The sequence below is a fragment of the Felis catus genome, chromosome E2, assembly GCF_018350175.1.
Source record: "Felis catus isolate Fca126 chromosome E2, F.catus_Fca126_mat1.0, whole genome shotgun sequence".
Taxonomy (NCBI): domain Eukaryota; kingdom Metazoa; phylum Chordata; class Mammalia; order Carnivora; family Felidae; genus Felis; species Felis catus.
In genome coordinates, this window is record NC_058382.1 from 44,251,659 (window position 1) to 44,272,407 (window position 20,749).

The window sequence follows — 20,749 nt, forward strand, 5'->3', positions numbered from 1 at the left end:
ATATCTGAACCTCAATTTCTACATCTGTTTATTTATTTTTCAAGGGGGAAGGGCAGAGAGAGAGGGAGAATGAGAATCCCAAGCAGGTTCTGTGCTGTCAGTGCACAGCCAGACACAGGGCTGGATCCTGCGAACATGAGATTGTGACCTGAGGCGAAATCAAGAGTCAGAGGCTTAACCGAATGAGCCACCCATGCAACCCCCCCCCTCAATTTCTACATCTGTAAAGTGAGGGTAATAACAGTAGGACCCACTTTGTGTTGAAAAATTTAGGGGCACCTGGACTGGCTCAGTCTGTTGAGCATATAACTCTTGAGCTTGGAGTTGTGAGTTTGAGCCCTATATTGGGTATAAAGATTACTTAAAAAGAAATTCTTTTTTTAAGTTTATTATCTGAGAGAGAGAGAGAGAGAGAGAGAGCATGACTGAGTGGGTGAGGGGCAGAGACAGAGAGAGAGAGAGAAAGAATCCCAAGCTGTCAGTGTGAAGCCTGACACAGGGTTTGAACCCCCAAACCATGAGATCATGACCTGAGCCAAAATCAAGAGTTAGACGCTTAACCAAGCAAGCCACCCAGGCACCCCCAAAATAAAAATAAAATCTGAAAAAAGAAACAAAAGAAAAGAAGGAAAAATATTTAAAATTTAAAATAAAATAGTTGTGTATGGATACCTAGCTGGCTCAGTTGGTAGAGCGGGCAACCTTTGATATCAGGGTTGTGAATTTAAGCTCCATGTTGGGCGTAGAGCTTACTTAAAATGAATGAATGAATGAATACATTTACATATATATATATATATATATATATATATATATATATATATATATGTTGGAATGAATGAGCCTGCTGACACCTTGAAAAAAAAAGTCTGCGTAAAGCACTAATTATAGAGATAAGCACACAATGAGCATCTAAAAAAGGTTCCCCATCATAATTATCATCTCTTTCATATTCCTTAGCCATTAGATTAAGAGTTATAATTCTGATTGAAAACATTTATCTCTAGTCACTGAAGTATTAGAATCAATAGTATAATAATAATAACCACTGTTTATTGAGCCTGGTCCTATACCTTTCAGACATTGTCTCTAGTCCTCACAACACCTGCAATATTGGTATTATCCCCATTTTAAGATGAGAAAACCAAGGCCTGTTAATGTGCCAAGGATTTGCTGCCATTAAAATATTACTGTAAGCCTCAAATAATGTATCTCCTTTGAGTAATCAATCACCAAAGATATCCCTTCATACACCAAATAGATGGTGAATGTTATGAACGTCTTTGGGATTTTCTTGAACTTGTTTAACCTTCATCTTCTGTGCATGATTGGTCAGGTCCTGTCAATTCTTTTTCCAAGAAGTCTGTCAAATATCTCTCTCTCTCTTCTTCTTTATTCCCATGGCCACTACCCTGGATTAAGCTTCCTTTACTCCTTACATGATCCCACCCCTTCCAACCTGGCCCTCTTTCCAATTAAACTAATTTTCGGCTCTCCCTAACATGCTGCAGATGTGGAGACCAGCAGCATCAAGTTGGTATCAAGACTCACTGTGCCCGCGAACGATGCATCACTAAATGTGGAACAGATACCCCCGTCCTTCCCCTAGACTCCCAAGCAGGAAAAAAATGGGCATATGGCTGCTGTCTTTCTCTGGCCCTCATATTAGGGCCTAAACTTAACATGTCACTGTCTTATCTTCTTCATAAGCTTAAGTACTCTCTGCAGTTGACACCCCAGTGCGTTCCTCAATTGTGAGACAATCTGTTGAAGACAATTTGTAACTAACATCAACTGAAGTGCCGAAATGTGCAAAAGATTTAAAGAAATAAATTAGAACAGATTCAGGGTTATCTCAGTAACATCTCTCTGTCACTTGCATTTCCATATACTTTCTGAATGCAAGGGAAAAGGATGAAATTAGAGCAAATATGCCATCAATTGGACATAACCCCACACTTGGCATCTTGTGTTTCATGACTGGTAGTCTGTCGTGTCACATGTGAGAGTATTGCCCACCATGGCCTGTAGTGGAGCAAACGTTGAAGATTCTTCTTCCAGATCTTGGTTTCCATTCCTACTTCTGGTATATACTTGGCCACTTCAAGAAGTATCTTCCTCTAACTGGTACTCTTTTATAACTATTGTAAAAATGGGTCTTCAAACATATACACCGTCTTCCCTACAAGATTCTCAAGTCAGACCAATGTCTGGCTAAGACAAACAAGAAGAAAAGCATTTATTCTTTTGAGGCTGCCATAAGGGTCACTTATATCTTGTTTTTTCTTTGCAAATCATATCACTCCTTTATTTTGTGGTTGCAGATATTCTTGGAGAACTTGGAGCATGAAGACACCTTTGTATATCTGTCTGCTATTCAGGGTAAGTTAGTCCTGGTTTAAAGGACTCTGAGTCTGTGGACCAAAGATTGTGGCATATATGTTTGCACAAAATCTCTAAAGTCATGGAACCACAAGACTGCTGGTCCTTTTGTTCATCTCCCTGTCTCCTAGCTAGGACTCAATTTAAGTCATAATAATAATGTTGCTGGATGGTTTCCTAAGGGTTCCAATAGAGCTTCAGTGTCTGATAGTGATGAGGAAGTCTTTGTCATTCTGTAGATTAAAACCTATTTCTTCTCATTCAAGGAAGTAAAGAATGGCTCACGCATCAACTCTCATTACCTTAACCTTTTTGTACCTGACTACTGCTAGTATGCACCATTGCTTTCCCTTTAATTTAAAAGAATTTCAGAATATATACCAATTTTTCATTGAAATGTTTTTTAAACACTTTTTTAAATGTTTATTTTATTTTTGAGAGAGAGAGAGAGAGAGTATGAGCAGGGGAGGGGCAGAGAGAGAGGGAGACACAGAACCCAAGCTGTCAGCACAGAGCCCAACGCGGGGCTTGAACCCACAAACTGTGAGATCATGCCTGAGCCGAAGTCAGACACTTAACTGACTGAGCCACCCAGGCGCCCCTCATTGAAATATTTTTTTGCCATAATTTTATTTCTCCTTTGTGATTCTTTGTTGTTCTCCCCACCTCCATTAATTTGTGGATTCCACGTCTAGAGAGAGGCTTCTTCAACAGGATGTAGAGAATAGGCATCCTTCCTAGAAGAGTGAGAATCAGAAATGGTGAGAAGATCAGTTATCTTTTTGCTTCTCTTGGCTCCACCAGTGGAGCATAATCGTCAAGAGCTAGGACTCTGGGACAGACCACCTGGGTGCACCTCCATTCCTGTGCTACTCAGCTATATGGACTTGGGCAAATTACTTGATCCTTTTGGGTTTCAATTTCATATTTGTAGAAAGAGGGCTAAATAGAAATGTAAAATGGCATAGCTAATTTGGAAAACAGTCTTTTAGTTTGTCAAAAAGATAAACAGAGTCACCACTTGATGCAGCATTTCTTCTAGGTATATACTCAAGAGGAATGAAAACTTATGTCCGCACAAAAACTTGTACATGAATGTTCATAGCAGCAGTGTTCATAAAAGCCAAAACATGAACACAATACAAATATCCATCAACTGACAGGTAGATAAAATATACTTTATCCGTACAATGCAATATTAGCCAGTCGTTAAAAAAAGGAAGTAGTGAAATATGTTACAGCAGGGATGAACCTTGAAAACATTATAAGTGGAAGAAGTTAGTCCCAAAGGGTGCATAGTGTATGGTTCCCTTATATGAGATGTGCAGAATAGGAAAATGTATAGATCACTAGATAAGTAGTTGCCTAGGGCTGGCAGGAAAGGGGAAAGTGTTGGGAGGTAATAGTTGAAGGGTAAGGATTTCTTTTTGGGGTGATGAAAACATTCTAAAATTGATTGTGGTGATTGTTGCACAACTGTGTTCCTACTATATTGTAGGAACCATTGAATTGTATACTTTAAATTGGCAGATTTTATGATATGTGAATTATATCTCAAGCTGTTACCAAAAATAATTAAAACTTCTTAAGGGGAGAAAAGGAATAAAACTGTCAGAGAGTAAGAAGGTACGATGATTTAAATATAATGTGGTAGATAGGATCCTGGAACAGAAAAAGGGCATTCAGAAGAAACAGAGAGAATCTGAGGAAATTATGGACTTTGGTTGATAATAAAATGCCATTCTTAGTTTATTAATTGTGACAAATGTACCATGCTAATGCAAAAATTAATAATAGGGGCAAGTGGGTGTGGAATATGAGAATTCTCTGGGCTATCTTCTCCATGATTCTATAAATCTAAAACTATTTTATCATAAAAAGTCTATGAAGGGAGATTAATATTAGGATTAAATGAGTTAATACCTTCAAAGTGCCTAGCACATAGTAAGTGTCCAAATAGGTTTAGCTGTTATGCTTTTAGTGTTATCATCATCTTATTACTGCTGCTTCTACTGTTAGATTGCTAGATAATAATGTGGTAATGTATGTAACTTTTCAGATCTAAAGTCTGAGTAGGCAGACTCTATCAGGTAGTTATTGCTATGTAACAAACTGCCCCCACACTCGGTACTTTTTTTTTTTTTATTTTATTTATTTTTTTTTTTCAACGTTTATTTATTTTTGGGACAGAGAGAGACAGAGCATGAACGGGGGAGGGGCAGAGAGAGAGGGAGACACAGAATCGGAAACAGGCTCCAGGCTCCGAGCCATCAGCCCAGAGCCTGACGCGGGGCTCGAACTCACGGACCGCGAGATCCTGACCTGGCTGAAGTCGGATGCTTAACCGACTGCGCCACCCAGGCGCCCCACACTCGGTACTTTAAAACATCAATCATTTATTATCACTCACACATCTGTAGACCGATAGGGTTCAGCTGATCTAGGACAGGCTTGGCTAGATGGTTCTAGGGGCAGGCTGTGGCAGCTTTGCTGTGCCCGTTCTTGGTCACCCCTGGCCCAGTGGCCTCCCAGTAGCCTCCACACCCCTGGCCCATGGCAGAAGTGTAAGAGAACAAGAGCAAACTTGAGAGGCCTTGTTAGGTCTAAGGTTGGAACCTGCATCCTATCACTTCTCCCTCAATTTGTTGGCTACACTAAGTCAACGTGGCCCAACCCAAAAGTCAAGAGGGAGAGAAATACACTGGTTCCCTTCAGTGGGATAAGCTGCCAGGTCACAGAGCAAAGAGCATGAATGCAGGAAAAGGTGGAGATTTGAAGCCAGTAATGAAGTTTTCAGAGCCTTGGAATTCATTCTTTATTCAGCAAACATTTATTGTGCGCCTGCTATATACGAAACACTGTAACAGTGAGTTGTCATGACTAGGTTAAAAAGCAAAAAGAAAATTCTTCCAAGGAGACAAAACAACCACCCAAAGAGGCCAAACAGGTGAGAGCAAAAGCCAAAAGAGTAGAGGGTGTCAAGAGAGAAGGTAACTATCTACAGGTCAATGGGCAAGAAGGCTCAGAATTGAGATAAGCCTGGGGCTCAGGAAGTCACATGACGATGAATGGTAATTATGGAAATAGTAAATCAATGAAGCAGGAACCTCAAATACCTATAATTAATAAGTCTCAGAAAATAAGTCAGTCAGTACTTTTCTCAAGGAGCTGTAATACTGTTGTTTCTTGATTTTTTTTTTTTTTTTCTTTAGGACAGGGTTTTGGGGGGAAGAGGAGGTATGTCATTCTTATGTGGCAACATTGCTGTTTGGAGTAAGCTTCTTGGCTGATTAACCCATTGAGCTCATTAGCCTCTAGGGTCTGCTATAAAAATCACAACTGTTGGTTTTATGTTTGTTTTTAGTAATTTTAATTGGTGTGCTAATCAGTTAGTAGCTAATTTGGTGATGAAGAACATGGGAGGTAGAGGTGTAATTTCTGTTCTCAGCTCCGCACAATGGACAAGTTTGAATTAATTGATGTTTTGGTGTTTGTAACATGCATTTAACGGCCAAGGCCTTAGGTGAATTTCCCATTAAAAAAAGAAAGAGCTGAATTTTCCCACCTGCATTGCCAGTGCCTTTTGCCTACATACAAAGCACTCCAGGAACCAAGCCATTCTGGATTCCCAGTCAGACAAGACCAGCCCCCTTGTAAACATGCAGTACAAGGGGTGTGTGGCTGTGGTTTGAGTAGCATTTCGTTGTGGGGAGTGTGTGTGTGTGTGTGCGTGTGTGTGTGTGTGTGTGGGTGTGTGTACACGCACTTGCTCACGTCCACATCCATGTCTTTAAGTTTTCCTTTTCTAACCTGCCTAAATGTCTCCATGTGAAAATTACAATCTTTCTTTTGCTTAATTTGTTGGTAAATTGTATTTCTTTTGTAATTTTTCACCAACTGTGCAGTCTGAGCACAGAGCAGAGGGGAATTAAACTTTTTCATTCAACAGATCCTTATTGATACCTGATGTAAGAACTGTTGGTGTGTGTATTATCTGTCCATCACAACAGTCTGAGAACTAAATTCCCTATGAGTTAAAGTTTAATTTTATGAAAGATGGTCTGCCTCTCCTTGTGGTGCTACTGAGAAAGTGATGGTTGATGATTCTCACAGCAGCTGCTCCCAGGTGGTACTTAGTAGCGAGTTGTTCAGGCAGAGAATTAGATACCAAATTGCTGTGTTGGAGTTGCAATCCAGCCTTAGTAAGTAGAAGACCTAATCTTAGACTGTGGCCATTAAGTGTCTCTCCTTTTTAGATTCCTTGTGTGTGTGTATGTATATATATATATATTTTTTTTAATTCTTTGGTATATCATTATTAATTGCACAAATTAATGCATTCTAATTGTTTTAAAACATTTAATTGACCAGGAAATATATAAGGCAAAAAGTGGAAGTCCTTTTTTCCAAAATAGGAGTTAAAATATGTCCTTGAGGGTCCCATAATATTTGGATTATTTTTCACACTTCAGTTCAATAATGTTCAATAGATGTTCAATAATGAATATGATAAATAAGTGATATTCTTCAAGGAAGATATTATAGACAAGTTATTTATCACACTGTGGATCTGCTCACGTATTCTCTCAGTCGCTTTGAATTAGTTAAAGGACATTTTGAAAGCAACCAGCGACAGATGCATTTCAGAGATCCAACTGATCCCTGTCGGTGTCAGAAAGATCTTTGGGTAAAACTACCAGACTCACTGAAAAAGAAAAAGGAAAAAAAAAAAAAAAAAAAGACACACAAAAACCCTAGGCTCTGAGCCAAGCATGGGAGGTGAAAGTGTACCCGTGTGTGTAGTGAGACAACCTGGATATCCTGACATGCCCAAACAGATCTCACTAACTCTTCTACCCTCTTTCTCTCAGAGAACAATTTTCATTTCTGGCAAAAAGAGACAAGGGGAGGGAGACCAAAAGGCCAGGAAGCTGGGTGGGTGGCTGGGGGGAGAGGTGGATAGAAATTGTTTTTACTGAGTTTCGAACTGAGTGGGATTACAAGTCTTAACTTGTCAGAGGCCGAACTCCCTATCTCATTCTCAGATTTCTACGTCAAGTGAAGTAAGTTGGGAAACCATTAGCAGAGCATAATTCTATCCATTGAAGGACCATCTAATTGGATCTGGCATTGAAATTTGGAATGCAGTTCCTGTGAAGTTTATCATCTCCATTTATGTCCTTGAAATGGGAAGATTGCTTTTATGTCCTGTCCTGTCCACCTAGTTAACAAATGAGCCTTTAACAAATAGTCTGTCATATATGCTGTCTGGGTAAATTCTTGAAGTAGTTCTAGGTAGTAGATTATCCCTACTTTTCAAACTTTTTATTGGAGATGTAATTTATACACCTAAATTCACCAATTTAAAATGTTCAATGTTTTTATTATATTTAGAGAGTTGCACAACTGTCACTACTAGAATTAGATACAGTTCTACAACTTTTTCATCATCTCAAGAAGAGACTCCATATCCATTATTAGTGAATTTCCATTCCTACTTCCCCTAGCCCCTGAGAACCACTCAACTACTTTTCATCTCTGTGGATTTGCCTGTTGGAGATGTTACATGTAAATGGAGTCACACATTGTATGGCCTTGTGTCTGGCTCCTTTCCCTTAGAATAATGTTTTTGAGGTTCATCCATGTTGTGGCATGGATTGGTACATATTCCTTTTTATGGCTGAATAATGTTCCACCATACAGATTAACCACATTTTGTTTGTCCATTCATAAGTTGATGTCATATTTGGGTTGCTTTTACTTTCCAGCTTTTATGAATAACAAACACTGTTATGAACATTTATGTACAAGTTTTTGTGTGGACATATGATTTCATTTCTCCTAGGTTTATACTTAGAATCGCTGGGTCATATAGTAACTCGACGTTTAACGTTTTGAGGAATTGCTACACTGTTTTCCAAAGTGTCTGCACCATTTTACTTTCCCATCAGAGATTTAGGAGGGTTCCAATTTTTCTACATATTCACCAATATTTGTTATTGTCTGTGTTTTTAATTACAGCCATCTTAGTTATGTGTGAAGTGGTATCTTATTGTGGTTTTGATTTGCATTTCCCTAATGGCTGATGAAGTTGAGCATCTTTTTATGAGCTTGTTATTCATTTCTTTTTTTAAAATTTTTTTAATGTTTATTTAATTTTGAGAGAGAGAGAGCATGAGTGGGGGAAGAGCAGAGAGAGAGGGAGACATAGAATCTGAAGCAGGCTTCAGCTGTCAGCACAGAGCCCAGTGCGGGGCTCGAACCCACAAACTGTGAGATCATGACCTGAGCCAAAGTAGGATACTTAACCGACTGAGCCACTCAGGTGTCCCTTGTTGTACATTCTTTATCGTCTTTGGAGAAATGTCTGAATAGATTCTTTGCCCATTTTTAACTGATATAGTTTGTCTTTTTATTATTGAGTTATAAGAGTTCTTTATATATTCTGGAAACATGTTCTTTATTAAATGTATGAATTGCAGATATTTTCTGCCCTTCTGTGGGTTGTCTTTTCTCTTACTAATGGTGTCATTTGAAGCACAAAACTGTTTATTCTTGATAAAGTCCAATTTACCAGTTTTTCTCTTTATTGCTTGCATTTTTGGTGTCATTTCTAAGAAATCACTGCCCAACCCAAGATAATGAAGATCTACTTCTGTGTTTTCTTCATGAGTTTTATAGTTTTCACAATTACATTTAGGTCTACCATCCATCTTGAGTTATTTTTGTGGTATGAAGAGAGATAATCCCATTTTATAGCTAAACACTCTGAGACTTAGATAGCTTAAGTATTTTTTCTAAGATTACTTAGCAAGCAATTTGAACCTTGTTCATGGCTTCCAAATCTTCTAAAAACCTTCCAAAAAATGGTTTTTTTCCCTTCAGTACACTTGGTTACATCTTTAGAACTTTTTAAATAATGGTAGAAATTGGCTCTATTGTTGTGCTTTTTAAGATTAAAAACAGGGGCACCTGGATGGTTCAGTCAGTTAAGCATCTGACTTCATTCAGCTCAGGTCATGATCTCACAGTTCTTGGGTCTGAGCCCTGTATCAGGCTCTCTGCTATTAGTGCAGATCCTGCTTTGGATCCTTGGTGTCTCTCTCTCTCTCTCTCTCTTTCTCTCTGTGCCCCTCTCCTGTGTGCACTCTCCCTTTTAAAAATAAACAAACTTAAAAAAAAAAACAGATATGATTATCGATAGTATTTACTATAATTGAATAATGCTTGGGGCACCTGGCTCAGGTCATGATCTCATGGTTTTGTGAGTTTGAGCCCTACATCGGGCTCTGTGCTGATGGCACGGAGCCTGCTTGGGATTCTCTCTTTCCCACTCTCTCTGTCCCTCCCCCACTCACGCTGTCTTTGTCTCTCTCAAAACTAAATAAACTTTATTTTATTTTTTTTAATTTATTTTTTTAACGTTTATTTATTTTTGAGACAGAGAGAGACAGAGCATGAACGGGGGAGGGGCAGAGAGAGAGGGAGACACAGAATCGGAAACAGGCTCCAGGCTCTGAGCCATCAGCCCAGAGCCCGACGCGGGGCTCGAACTCACGGACCGCGAGATCGTGACCTGGCTGAAGTCGAACGCTTAACCGACTGAGCCACCCAGGCACCCCTAAATAAACTTTAAAAAATTGAATAATGCTTAATCATCTAGAAACCTTTGATTCTGTCAACAATCCCAAAATATAATAAAAGCAGATATGATCATCCTTTTATAATGAATAATTGACTTTCCTGTAGTCACCAAAGTCGGGAGGGTGGTGGAGACCCATTTCCCAGGAATTCCCAGTCTACCGTACCTTATCTTACTGCAGCCCCAGTGATATAATTTATAATGCCTTCTCTCTCTCCCTTCCTCCATTTACAGGTTGCATTTCAAAGCCCAGAACACTTGAGTTTTACATTAGCCTCATTTTTCAAATATCTGTCCTGTGGTTTCCTCTATCAATTGAGGATTGAAACATTAGATTTGCATCAGAATATTTAGCAGTTTAGCACTTTTACCTGTAAGTAAAAGGTGTACTGGCTACTTCAAGGGTTATTTTCACTCCCTAAGATTGCCTTGGATAATTGCCATATAAGAGAAATGGAAGTAAATATTATAGAAGTTACCACTTACTAGTGTCTATTATGTGCCAGTCACAGCAACCTTGCAAGTTACATATTACCCCTATTTTACAAATGAGTGAACTGAGACTCACAAAGATTAAGAAACTGGGCCCGAAGTAACACAGATACTAAGTGTCAACATCAGAATTTGAGTCTGGCTCTGAGAACTATGCTGTTGCCACAGGGAAAAATGATTAATCCAAGGAAGCACACTGTTCTCATGCCCAGGTACAAGGGCTGAGTTCCCAGGTGGTCCTAGGTATAGAAGTGGGCCTGCTTTTAGGAAATGGTTTCACTATAAATCAACCCTTCCTATAACAATGTGCTGAACTCATGTTCGCGCGCGTGCGTGCGTGTATGTGTGTGTGTGTGTGTGGCTTTGCCCATTTGGCAATGGGTACAGTATTATTGTTAAGCATTCTTTATGTGTATCTTTGAAATTCATCTTCCATTAGTGGAATCTGAGTGTGTGACCTCACACTGCCTACCTTTCTTCCTGCTGATGGTCATGACTGTTTCATCGCTGTATCATCAGAGATTGTGGGTCAGGTAAACATGTAGCTTTCTGTACAGAACTTTGGACATTTGTTGCTTTTCTGACTCCAATGAGTGACATTTAAAAATAACTTCCTTTAAAATGATATAAATTATGAGGCTGTGGAGAAATCGGAACCCTCATACACGGCTGGTGGAAACTGTAAAATAGTACAGCTGCTCTGGAAAGCAGTCTGGCAGCTCTCAAAAAGTCAAACATAGTTACCATATGACCCACCAATTCCACTTCTAGATACATACCCAAGAGAAATGAAAACATATGTCTGTATAAAAGCTTATATATGAATGCTCATCACAGCATTATTCATACTAGCCAAAAAGTAGAAACAGCCTAAATATTCATCACCTGCTGAATGGATAAATAAAATGTGGTATATCTTACATAATGAAGTATTATTTGGCAATAAAAAGGAATAAGGTACTGATTCACACTACAAATGGATGAACTTTGAAAACCTGCTAAGTGAAAGAAGCTCAACACATAAGGCCACACATTGTATGATTCCATTTATATGAAACATCCAGAATGGACAAATCCACAGAGATAGAAAACCTAGATTAGTGGTTGCCAGAGGGTGGGGAAGAGAGGGGTAAGGGGAGTGACTGATAATGGATACGAGTGATGAAAATGTTTTGGAATTAGATATTGGTGATCATTGCACAACCTTTTAAATATACTAAAAATCATAGGGGCGCCTGGGTGGCGCAGTCGGTTGAGCATCCAACTTCAGCCAGGTCACGATCTCGCGGTCCGTGAGTTCGAGCCCCGCTTCGGGCTCTCGGCTGATCGCTCAGAGCCTGGAGCCTGTTTCCGATTCTGTGTCTCCCTCTCTCTCTGCCCCTCCCCCGTTCATGCTCTGTCTCTCTCTGTCCCAAAAATAAATAAACGTTGAAAAAAAAATTTTTTAATATACTAAAAATCACTGAATTCTGCACTTTTAAAAACAAAATAATACACTTAAAAAATTCAGAATAGTATGGGGCACCTGGGTGGCTCAGTTGGTTAAAGCATCGACTTCAGCTCAGGTCATGATCTCACAGCTCGTGAGTTTGAGCCCCGTGTTGCGCTCTGTGCTGACAGCTCGGAGCCTGGAGCCTGCTTTAGATTCTATGGCTCCCTCTCTCTCTGCCCCTCCCTTGCTCGCGCTCTGACTCTTGCTCTCTCTCTCTCTCTGTCAAAAATAAATATTTTTTAAAAATTTTAATAAAAAAAAATTCAGAACAGTAGTTTTCATGGAGCTTCTTGGACTCTGAAGGGTGGATGGACAAGGTTGAGATGTGTGGGAGTAGAGTGAGGGAGTCAAGCCTGAAGGAAAAGTAGAGGCAGGAGGGTGTCAAGAGGGGGGTGAGTATAGAATATCCAATGGAATAAAGACAGACTCTTCAGTAAATGGTGCTGAGAAAACTGGACAGTGACATGCAGAAAAATGAACCTGGACCACTTTCTTACACCATACACAAAAATAAACTCAAAATGGATGAAAGACCTAAACATAAGACAGGAAGCCATTAAAATCCTAGAGGAGAAAGCAGGCAACAACCTCTTTGACCTCAGCCGCAGCAACTTCTTACTTAACATGTCTCTGGAGGCAAGGGAAACAAAAGCAAAAATGAACTATTGGGACCTCATCAAAACAAAAAGCTTCTGCACAGTGAAGGAAACAGTCAGCAAAACTAAAAGGCAACCAACAGAATGGGAGAAGATATTTGCAAATGACATGTCAGATAAAGGGCTAGTGTCCAAAATCTATAAAGAACTTATCAAAGCCAACACCCAAAAACAAATAATCCAGTGAAGAAATGGGCAAAAGACATGAATAGACACTTCTCCAAAGAAGACATCCAGACGGCCACCTGACACATAAAAAAATGCTCAACATCACTCATCATCAGGGAAATACAAATTAAAACCACAATGAGATACCACCTCACACCTGTCAGAATGGGTAACATTAACAACTTGGGCAACCACAGATGTTGGTGAGGGTGCAGAGAAAGCCATTACCAGGCCAACCAGTGAGTGATGGAGACTGGAATCAACTCCAGAGCCAAATTCTACCTGTCTCTACTCCCCTTCTCTCTCCATTCCCTTTCTTTTTTTTTAATTTTCTTTTTTATTTTTTAAAATTTACATCCAAATTAGTATACAGTGCAACAATGATTTCAGGAGTAGATTCCTTAGTGCCCCTTACCCATTTAGCCCATCCACCCTCCCACAACCCCTTCAGTAACCCTCAGTTTGTTCTCCATATTTGAGTCTCTTACGTTTTGTCCCCCTCCCTGTTTTTATATTATTTTTGTTCCCCTTCCCTTATGTTCATCTGTTTTGTCTCTTAAAGTCCTCAAATGAGTGAAGTCGTATGATTTTTGTCTTTCTCTGACTAATTTCACTTAGCATAATACCCTCCAGTTCCATCCAAGTAGTTGCAAATGGCAAGATCTCATTCTTTTGATTGCCGAGTCATACTCCATTGTATATCTATATACCACATCTTCTTTATCCATTCATCCATTGTTGGACATTTGGGCTGTTTCCATACTTTGGCTATTGTTGATAGTGCTGCTATAAACATCGGGATGCATATGTCCCTTCAAAACAGCACACCTGTATCCTGTGGATAAATGCCTAGTAGTGCAATTGCTGGGTCATAGGGTAGTTCTATTTTTAGTTTTTTGAGGAACCTCCATACTATTTTCCAGAGTAGCTGCACCAGCTTACATTGCCACCAACAATGCAAAAGAGATCCTCTTTCTCCGCATCCTCGCCAACATCTGTGATTGCCCGAATTGTTAATGTTAGCCATTCTGACAGGTGTAAGGTGGTATCTCATTGTGGTTTTGATTTGTATTTCCCTGGTTATGAGTGACGTTGAGCATTTTTTCTTGTGTCGGTTGGCCATCTGGATGTCTTCCTTGGAGAAGTGTCTATTCATGTCTTTTGCCCATTTCTTCACTGGATTGTTTGTTTTTTGGGTGTTGAGTTTGATAAGTTCTTTATAGTTTCCATTCCATTTTCTGACCTTTCTTAAATCATCATGGCCTCTGCTCTCGCAGACAGTGAATTAAGCCATGGAACCAGTGGATCTTGACATTTTCAGCTGAGCAAGTAAATACTTCTTAATTTCTTGGTTTTCAGGGTTCATTTCAAATGTTTTACCTCCTATTCATGTAAGCCAGTGGTCACAAAGGTAGAATTCACTACCAAGAAGGCAGTAGTGAGACACCTTGGGATAAAGACTCAGTTGTTTCGATGTCTACTTTACAAGCTATTAAGAAGGTGAAAGTACCTTCTCTGCAGAACAGCTGTTTCAGTTTTGCCCTAGAGCCACCCTGTCTTTAGTAAAGTTGGAATTTGAAGGCGAGTTAAAGAAGATAAAACAGTGATAGAACTCACAAGTAAAATAGCGAGTTCCTCTTTAGGTTTCTGTTTAAGTATGATATTACTTGACTCTCTAAGGAATCCATCTGTTTTACTAGAACTGCTTTGAGGTAGTGGCTAGAGAGGCGCCCTGCCCTTGCTTTTCTCTCCCAAACTAAATAGCAGACAGCCTATGTTACCCTTTATTTCAAATACAAATTAAAATTCCTAATCTCACCAGATGTGATTAAAATGATCCCTGAAACTGTTCACACACTTAATAAGCCCAATTATATTTTTTTATTAACCCTGACATAGTTCCTTTTGTTGCTGAGTCATAAGTTTAACATTTTTAACTGATTGAAGCATCAGTTTATCCTTCTTTGGTCATGTCAAGATCTTGGGCGGTGGTGGAAAAAGTGCACTTAAATGGTATCTGTAGAGTTTTGTGTAGAGTCTCCATCACTCACATCACATCATTAGATTCTTACATTGGACCTTTGTACTCAGTTTTCCTGGCCTTATGGCCTGTCTCCTGGCCATAAGGCCAGCTTGAAGAAGCTGGAAGGTTGGGAATGAATTGAACCTCAGGAATGGATCACAGGCACTGAGCTACAGAGACCTAATTAGGTCATCCCTCCTGTCCACCTGCCAAGGCATGATTGCTAAAGTTTGCTTTCTTAGGAGAAGTCTGTTTTAGAAGCAGGTTTGCACTTGATGTCCAACTTCTTTTTTTTTTTTTTATGTTTATTTATTTTTGAGAGAGAAACAGCATGAGCAGGGGAGGGACAGAGAGAGAGGGAGACACAGAATCGAAAGCAGCTCCAGGCTCTGAGCTGTCAGCACAGAGCCTGAAGTGGGGCTGAACTCACAAACTGCGAGATCATGACCTGAGCCTAAGTTGGACACTCAACTGACTGAGCCACCCAGGCGCCCTGAAGTCCAACTTCTATTTTCCATTATTGGTAGCCTGACTTTATTTTTTATTTTTTTTTTCAATATATGAAATTTATTGTCAAGTTGGTTTCCATACAACACCCAGTGCTCATCCCAAAAGGTGCCCTCCTCAATACGCATCACCCACCCACCCCTCCCTCCCACTCCCCATCAACCCTCAGTTTGTTCTCAGTTTTTAACAGTCTCTCATGCTTTGGCTCTCTCCCACTCTAACCTCTTTTTTTTTTTTTTTCCCTTCCCCTCCCCCATGGGTTTCTGTTAAGTTTCTCAAGATCCACATAAGAGTGAAACCATATGGTATCTGTCTTTCTCTGTATTAGCCTGACTTTAGATAAGGGCAGAAATAATTGTAAAATATCTTTGGCCATTGATTTTTTTTCTTAATGGTTTAAAACGTTTATTCGTTCATTCATAAAGATTTATCGAGTATCTACCATGTGCAAAGGCACTGTGCTCGCTACATTGCTAAAAAAAATCATTCCCTCCCTTTAATGAATTTACATTTGATGCAGGGAGGAGATGGTGGGGGGCAAGTAGTAATCCAGTAAACACATGAACAAATGTGAAATGTGGCTTTGACAGGTGCTATGGAGAAAAATTACATGGTGATATGAGAGCCTGCGTTAGGGACATTTTACTGACAGAGAGGGGGAGGGAAAAATGACCCATAAGCTGAGATATGGGGGACGATTATGAATGAATCTAGTAAAGGAGGGAGGAAAGAGTGTTCCAGACTGAAGGAACAGCAAAGCCACGGTACTGTGGCAGGGAGGAGCCTGTAGACAGTGAGGACCGCATGGACGCCTGTGTTCTGCAGGACCCTAGGGTCAGTGAAGGAGGTAGCACCAGTCAGCCCCACTCTAACTAGAAGACTCTGCTTTTTTCTCTTTCATTGAGTCTCCTCTAAAGATTCCGTGTGAAAACCAGGTTCTGCTTTTAAAACAACAGCAAATCTCTATTTCTACAAGTCTCTGAATTCAGTTTCAACATTTAGCCTTTATCCATTATGAAAAACATCCTAATTGCAGATGAAAAAGATAAAGCCATAAAGAGTTATTTGTGGCCAGTGGTTTTCAAATAATTTTTTTTTTTAGCAGTGGGATGCATTTTCCAAATGAGATCTAATGTGGTGTCAAAGTCGAGTGATCTTTGATCTTTCTTCTTCATGCCTTTTTTTTCTTATTTTTTCACACTTTATTGGTATGAACATTTATTGCTTTTATAATCAGAAGATAATATTTTTAAATTATGTGGCTGTTTAGGAAAACAGTCGTTTCATGATAGCAAGGTTCAGGGACTAGCACAAATTGAGACAGATGGCTCCCTCTGTTGTAGTACCCCCTGTTGACCTTTTCACAACTAGGAATTACTAAGGCACAGGGTGACCATGGCTTTTTCACCATGAAACTGTATGATGACAGCAGAAACCTTACTGACAAACAGATGTTTTTCCCAAGTGGGGCTTTTGTTAATGAAATGGTTGCTTAGAAACCAGACCGTAATAGTAACTTTCCTATATTTAGTTTATAAAGTGGTTCAGTTTGGAAAATTATTAAGTCAGAGAATACTAATCAGATAAAATTGAGTATGTTCATTATCTCTTGTCTTGTAATTCAGCAACCAAATAGTTAAGTCAGCAGCAAAATTCCACCCGGATGTGTCTGTCCAGATGCTGTTTGTGACAAGGACATACAAGGAAAATGACAGCTCATAAAGCACCCTGCTCTGCTCTTAACTGTGATTCTCTGGTGGCACAGCATGTTTGATCTTTCAGCAGTATGTATCAGGAGCTGTGACATGGAACACTTATTAGGTTGCTGAGAGGATCAGTTAGGTCAGTGGGTCAAAGATTGTAAAATGTGAAGATAACTCCAAATTAAGCTCTGAGACAGCCCCTTAAAGGAGGGGCTCAGTAGTGAAGATCTTTTTTTTTTTTTTTTTTTTAGGATACCAGAATTTATAACTGGAATATCTGATATGCTAACCATTACTAATAACAAAGAAACCTCAGCATGTACCCCATTTGTCAGGTGAATTAAAACATTAAATCTTAAATTTAGTCCAGGCAAAATCTAGGAGAAAATACATTTCTGTGTTCCATTTCTGATGATGATGAGACAGCTCAGCTGAAAACAACTATTATGCAGGATAACATATTTAAAACACTTAAAAAGCTAAAAAGCATTAGAGGGCTAACAAGAAAACAGAGACTTCCCAAACCAACATCTTAAGTCAAAATCCTGAAAGGTAAACTGACGACTGTAAGAACCTGCATTTGACCTGCGGGCATTTGATGAAATTAAGCTGTGAGTTTCAAAGCTTTGAAGGGCAAGTTGCAGACACGAAAGCCCAAATCCAACCTGAAGTGGGGAGTCGAATAGAAGACCTCCAACTTTATGCTTAGACTCCAAATAAATACACCTTCAGGTGGATGAGAAGGGCCTGGGAAGGCATCGTCTTGGCACTAAGCAGAGCAGTAAGGAAAGAAAACCTGTCCCTGTGAGGTTGTAATCACTGAATGGGCTACCTCTTCTGCAGATTTGCATTATGGGATTCCACAAATTTCAAGCAGGGAATCAGAGCTTAAAATGTCTACGTTGGTAATGTCTTTGGATATCTTTCAGAAACAAAACTGTATCTCCTGTGGAGGAAGGCGCCTTTATCCTAGACCCCAAAGAACCCTCCCAATAAGTTTTACTTTTTACTTTTTATTTTTAATTTATTTATTATTATTATTTTTTTAACGTTTATTTATTTTTGAGGCAGAGAGAGACAGAGCATGAATGGGGGAGGGTCAGAGAGAGAGGGAGACACAGAATCTGAAACAGGCTCCAGGCTCTGACCTGTCAGCACAGAGTCCGATGCGGGGCTCGAACTCACAGAACGTGAGATCATGACCTGAGCCGAAGTCTGACACTTGACCGACTGAGCCACCCAGGTGCCCCTGTTTTTAATTTTTTAATAATAAAATTGTTTTTATGGTAATATATATAACATAAAATTTGCTATTTTAACCATATTTATTCACAATGTTGTGTCATAGCTATCTGTTTCTAAAAGATTTTCATCACCCCAAATCCTGTAGCCATTAAGTAATAACTCTCCATTCCCTTCACCCATAATAATGATTTAATTAATAATTATTTTACATTTCATTATGAATAATAAGTAGTATGTAGTCACAAAATATCCAAGCACAAGGAAACAAGGTCCCAAGAAGATTTTAGATATTAGAATTGTCACAGGTAAATTATGAATTGACCACGCTTAGTATATTAAAATAAATGCAAGATAAGCTTGAAAATAACTTCACAGACTGGAAACAATCAAACTGATGTAGCAGATTTTGAAAAAGACAAATAGAATGTCTAAAAATAAAAAGAATAAGTAGGGGCGCCTGGGTTGCTCAGTCGGTTGGGTTTCTGACTTCGCTCAAGTCATGATCTCAGTTTGTGGGTTCAAGCCCCGCGTCTGGCTCTGTACTGACGCTCGGAGCCTGGAGCCTGCTTCAGATTCTGTGTCTCCCTCTCTCTCTCTGCCCCTCCCCTGCTCACACTCTGTTTCTCTCTCTCAAAATAAATAAACATAGTAAAAAATTAAAAAAAAAAGAATAAGTAAAATTAAAAACATAATGGATGGGTTTTACAACAGATTCAGCTGAAGAGAGAATTAATGAACCACAAAGTAGAAAGGAAAAAAATTATGCAGAATGAAGCACAGAGAGACAATAGTTTCCAATGGAGGAGTCAAAAAGGAAAGACTAATGAATTTGATCTCTTAAAAGTTTAAAACTCACTTATGTAAAAAATAACCTTAATGAAACCGCAAAATATGATTACAGGAAAATTGGTGGCAAAAAGGACAAGCATCATTCTATAGAGACAGAAAGTAGATCTGAGGTTGCCTAGAGCTGGGGAGTCTGGGTAGAAAAAGAAACCGATTGCTAAAGGGTAGATTTCTTTTTGGAGTGATGAAAATGTTCTGAAATTAAATAGTGATATTGGTTGCACAGCCATGTGAATACAGTAAAGACTACTGAATTATACACATTAAATTGTGAATTTTATGGCATGTGAATTATATTTCAGTAAATCTGTGGTTTTTTTTTTACAAAAATGACAAGCCAACAATCAATGCCTTAACTACATAAAGAGCTCATAGAGATCAATATAATAAAAATATCTCGTAGATAAATGGATAAAAAAATAAATAGGCAATTCATGGTAGAGAAAAAAATAATAAGATTTTGGTAAAATATTTGACTTTTCTAATAAAGAAGGTAGGTTAAAATAATAATTAAATGTAACTTTTTATGCCATTTACAAAACACACACACACACACACACACACACACACACACACACACACACACATATATTTTAAAGAGAATATCCAGTACTGCCCAATGCACTCTTGAGCACTCTTGGTAGGGAAACTAATGGGAACATATTTGGAATTCAGTTTTGAAAATGTTTATGCCCTTGGAGTCCGTTATTTCTCTTTGGGGAATCTACCCTAAGAGTGTAAATAGGAGGTTGATGCCTATCGTAGTTCTGTCTAAAAGATCTATTAAGTTTTTCCCACACTGAGTGCAGTTACCTCTTGGGCCCAGTCATAGCTCTCACTTGAAGAATCTAGGACCTTTTGCAGCACAGCTCACTTGTCCCTTCTCCAGGAAGCCCCACCCCCATCCTACACCCTTTTTTGACTCCTCTTTCTCTGCGCTGTCGTTTTCCCCAAACCTGCCATATTAACCACACTGTCTTGTGTTGTTGTTGTTGTTTTTAATGTTTATTTATCTGTGAGAGAGAGAGACAGAGCGTGAGCAGGAAGGGACAGAGAGAGAGGGAGACAGAATCTGAAGCTGGGGCCAGGCTCTGAGCTGTCAGCACAGGCTCTTAGTTGTCATTGGCTGATTTGTCCTTCTCTAGCGGGACACTGTCATATTACATTTGTATCACTTAATAACAGTATCTGGCACATAATACACTATTAATAGGTGAATGCATGAAATGGAAATTCTTTCCATTGCCTTTATTTAAAGATGTTTCCCAGACATTATGATTCATGCCATAGCTGCAGAGTACTTCTATATGCTCTTATATAACTGATTTGTTTTTTTTTTTCCTGCATTCCCCCTCTTTTTTTTTTTTTAAGATTTTATTTGTTTGTTTGTTTGTTTAAGTAATCTCTATACCCATTGTGGGGCTCAAACTCACAACTCTGAGATCAAGAGGCACATGTCCCACCAAATGAGCCAGACAAGTGCTCCCCTTCTCCCTCTTTTTGTTTTTAGTGTTTATTTGTTTGTTTTTGAGGGGGGGTGGGGAGAGCGTGAATGGGGGAGGGGCGGAGAGAGAGAGGGAGACAGAGAATCTG

General features: G+C 39.2%; 1 protein-coding gene across 3 annotated transcripts in view; it reads left to right on the top strand.

Moving 5' to 3' along the window:
* TANGO6 (transport and golgi organization 6 homolog) overlaps nt 1-20,749 on the top strand; it is a 194,652-nt gene that overhangs the window by 79,177 nt on the left and 94,726 nt on the right. For all 3 annotated transcript variants that reach the window (XM_045045579.1, XM_003998190.6, XR_002150077.3), the window contains exon 14: nt 2,325-2,382. In XM_045045579.1, coding sequence (XP_044901514.1) covers nt 2,325-2,382 — 58 coding nt within the window. The remainder of the gene's footprint in view (nt 1-2,324; nt 2,383-20,749) is intronic.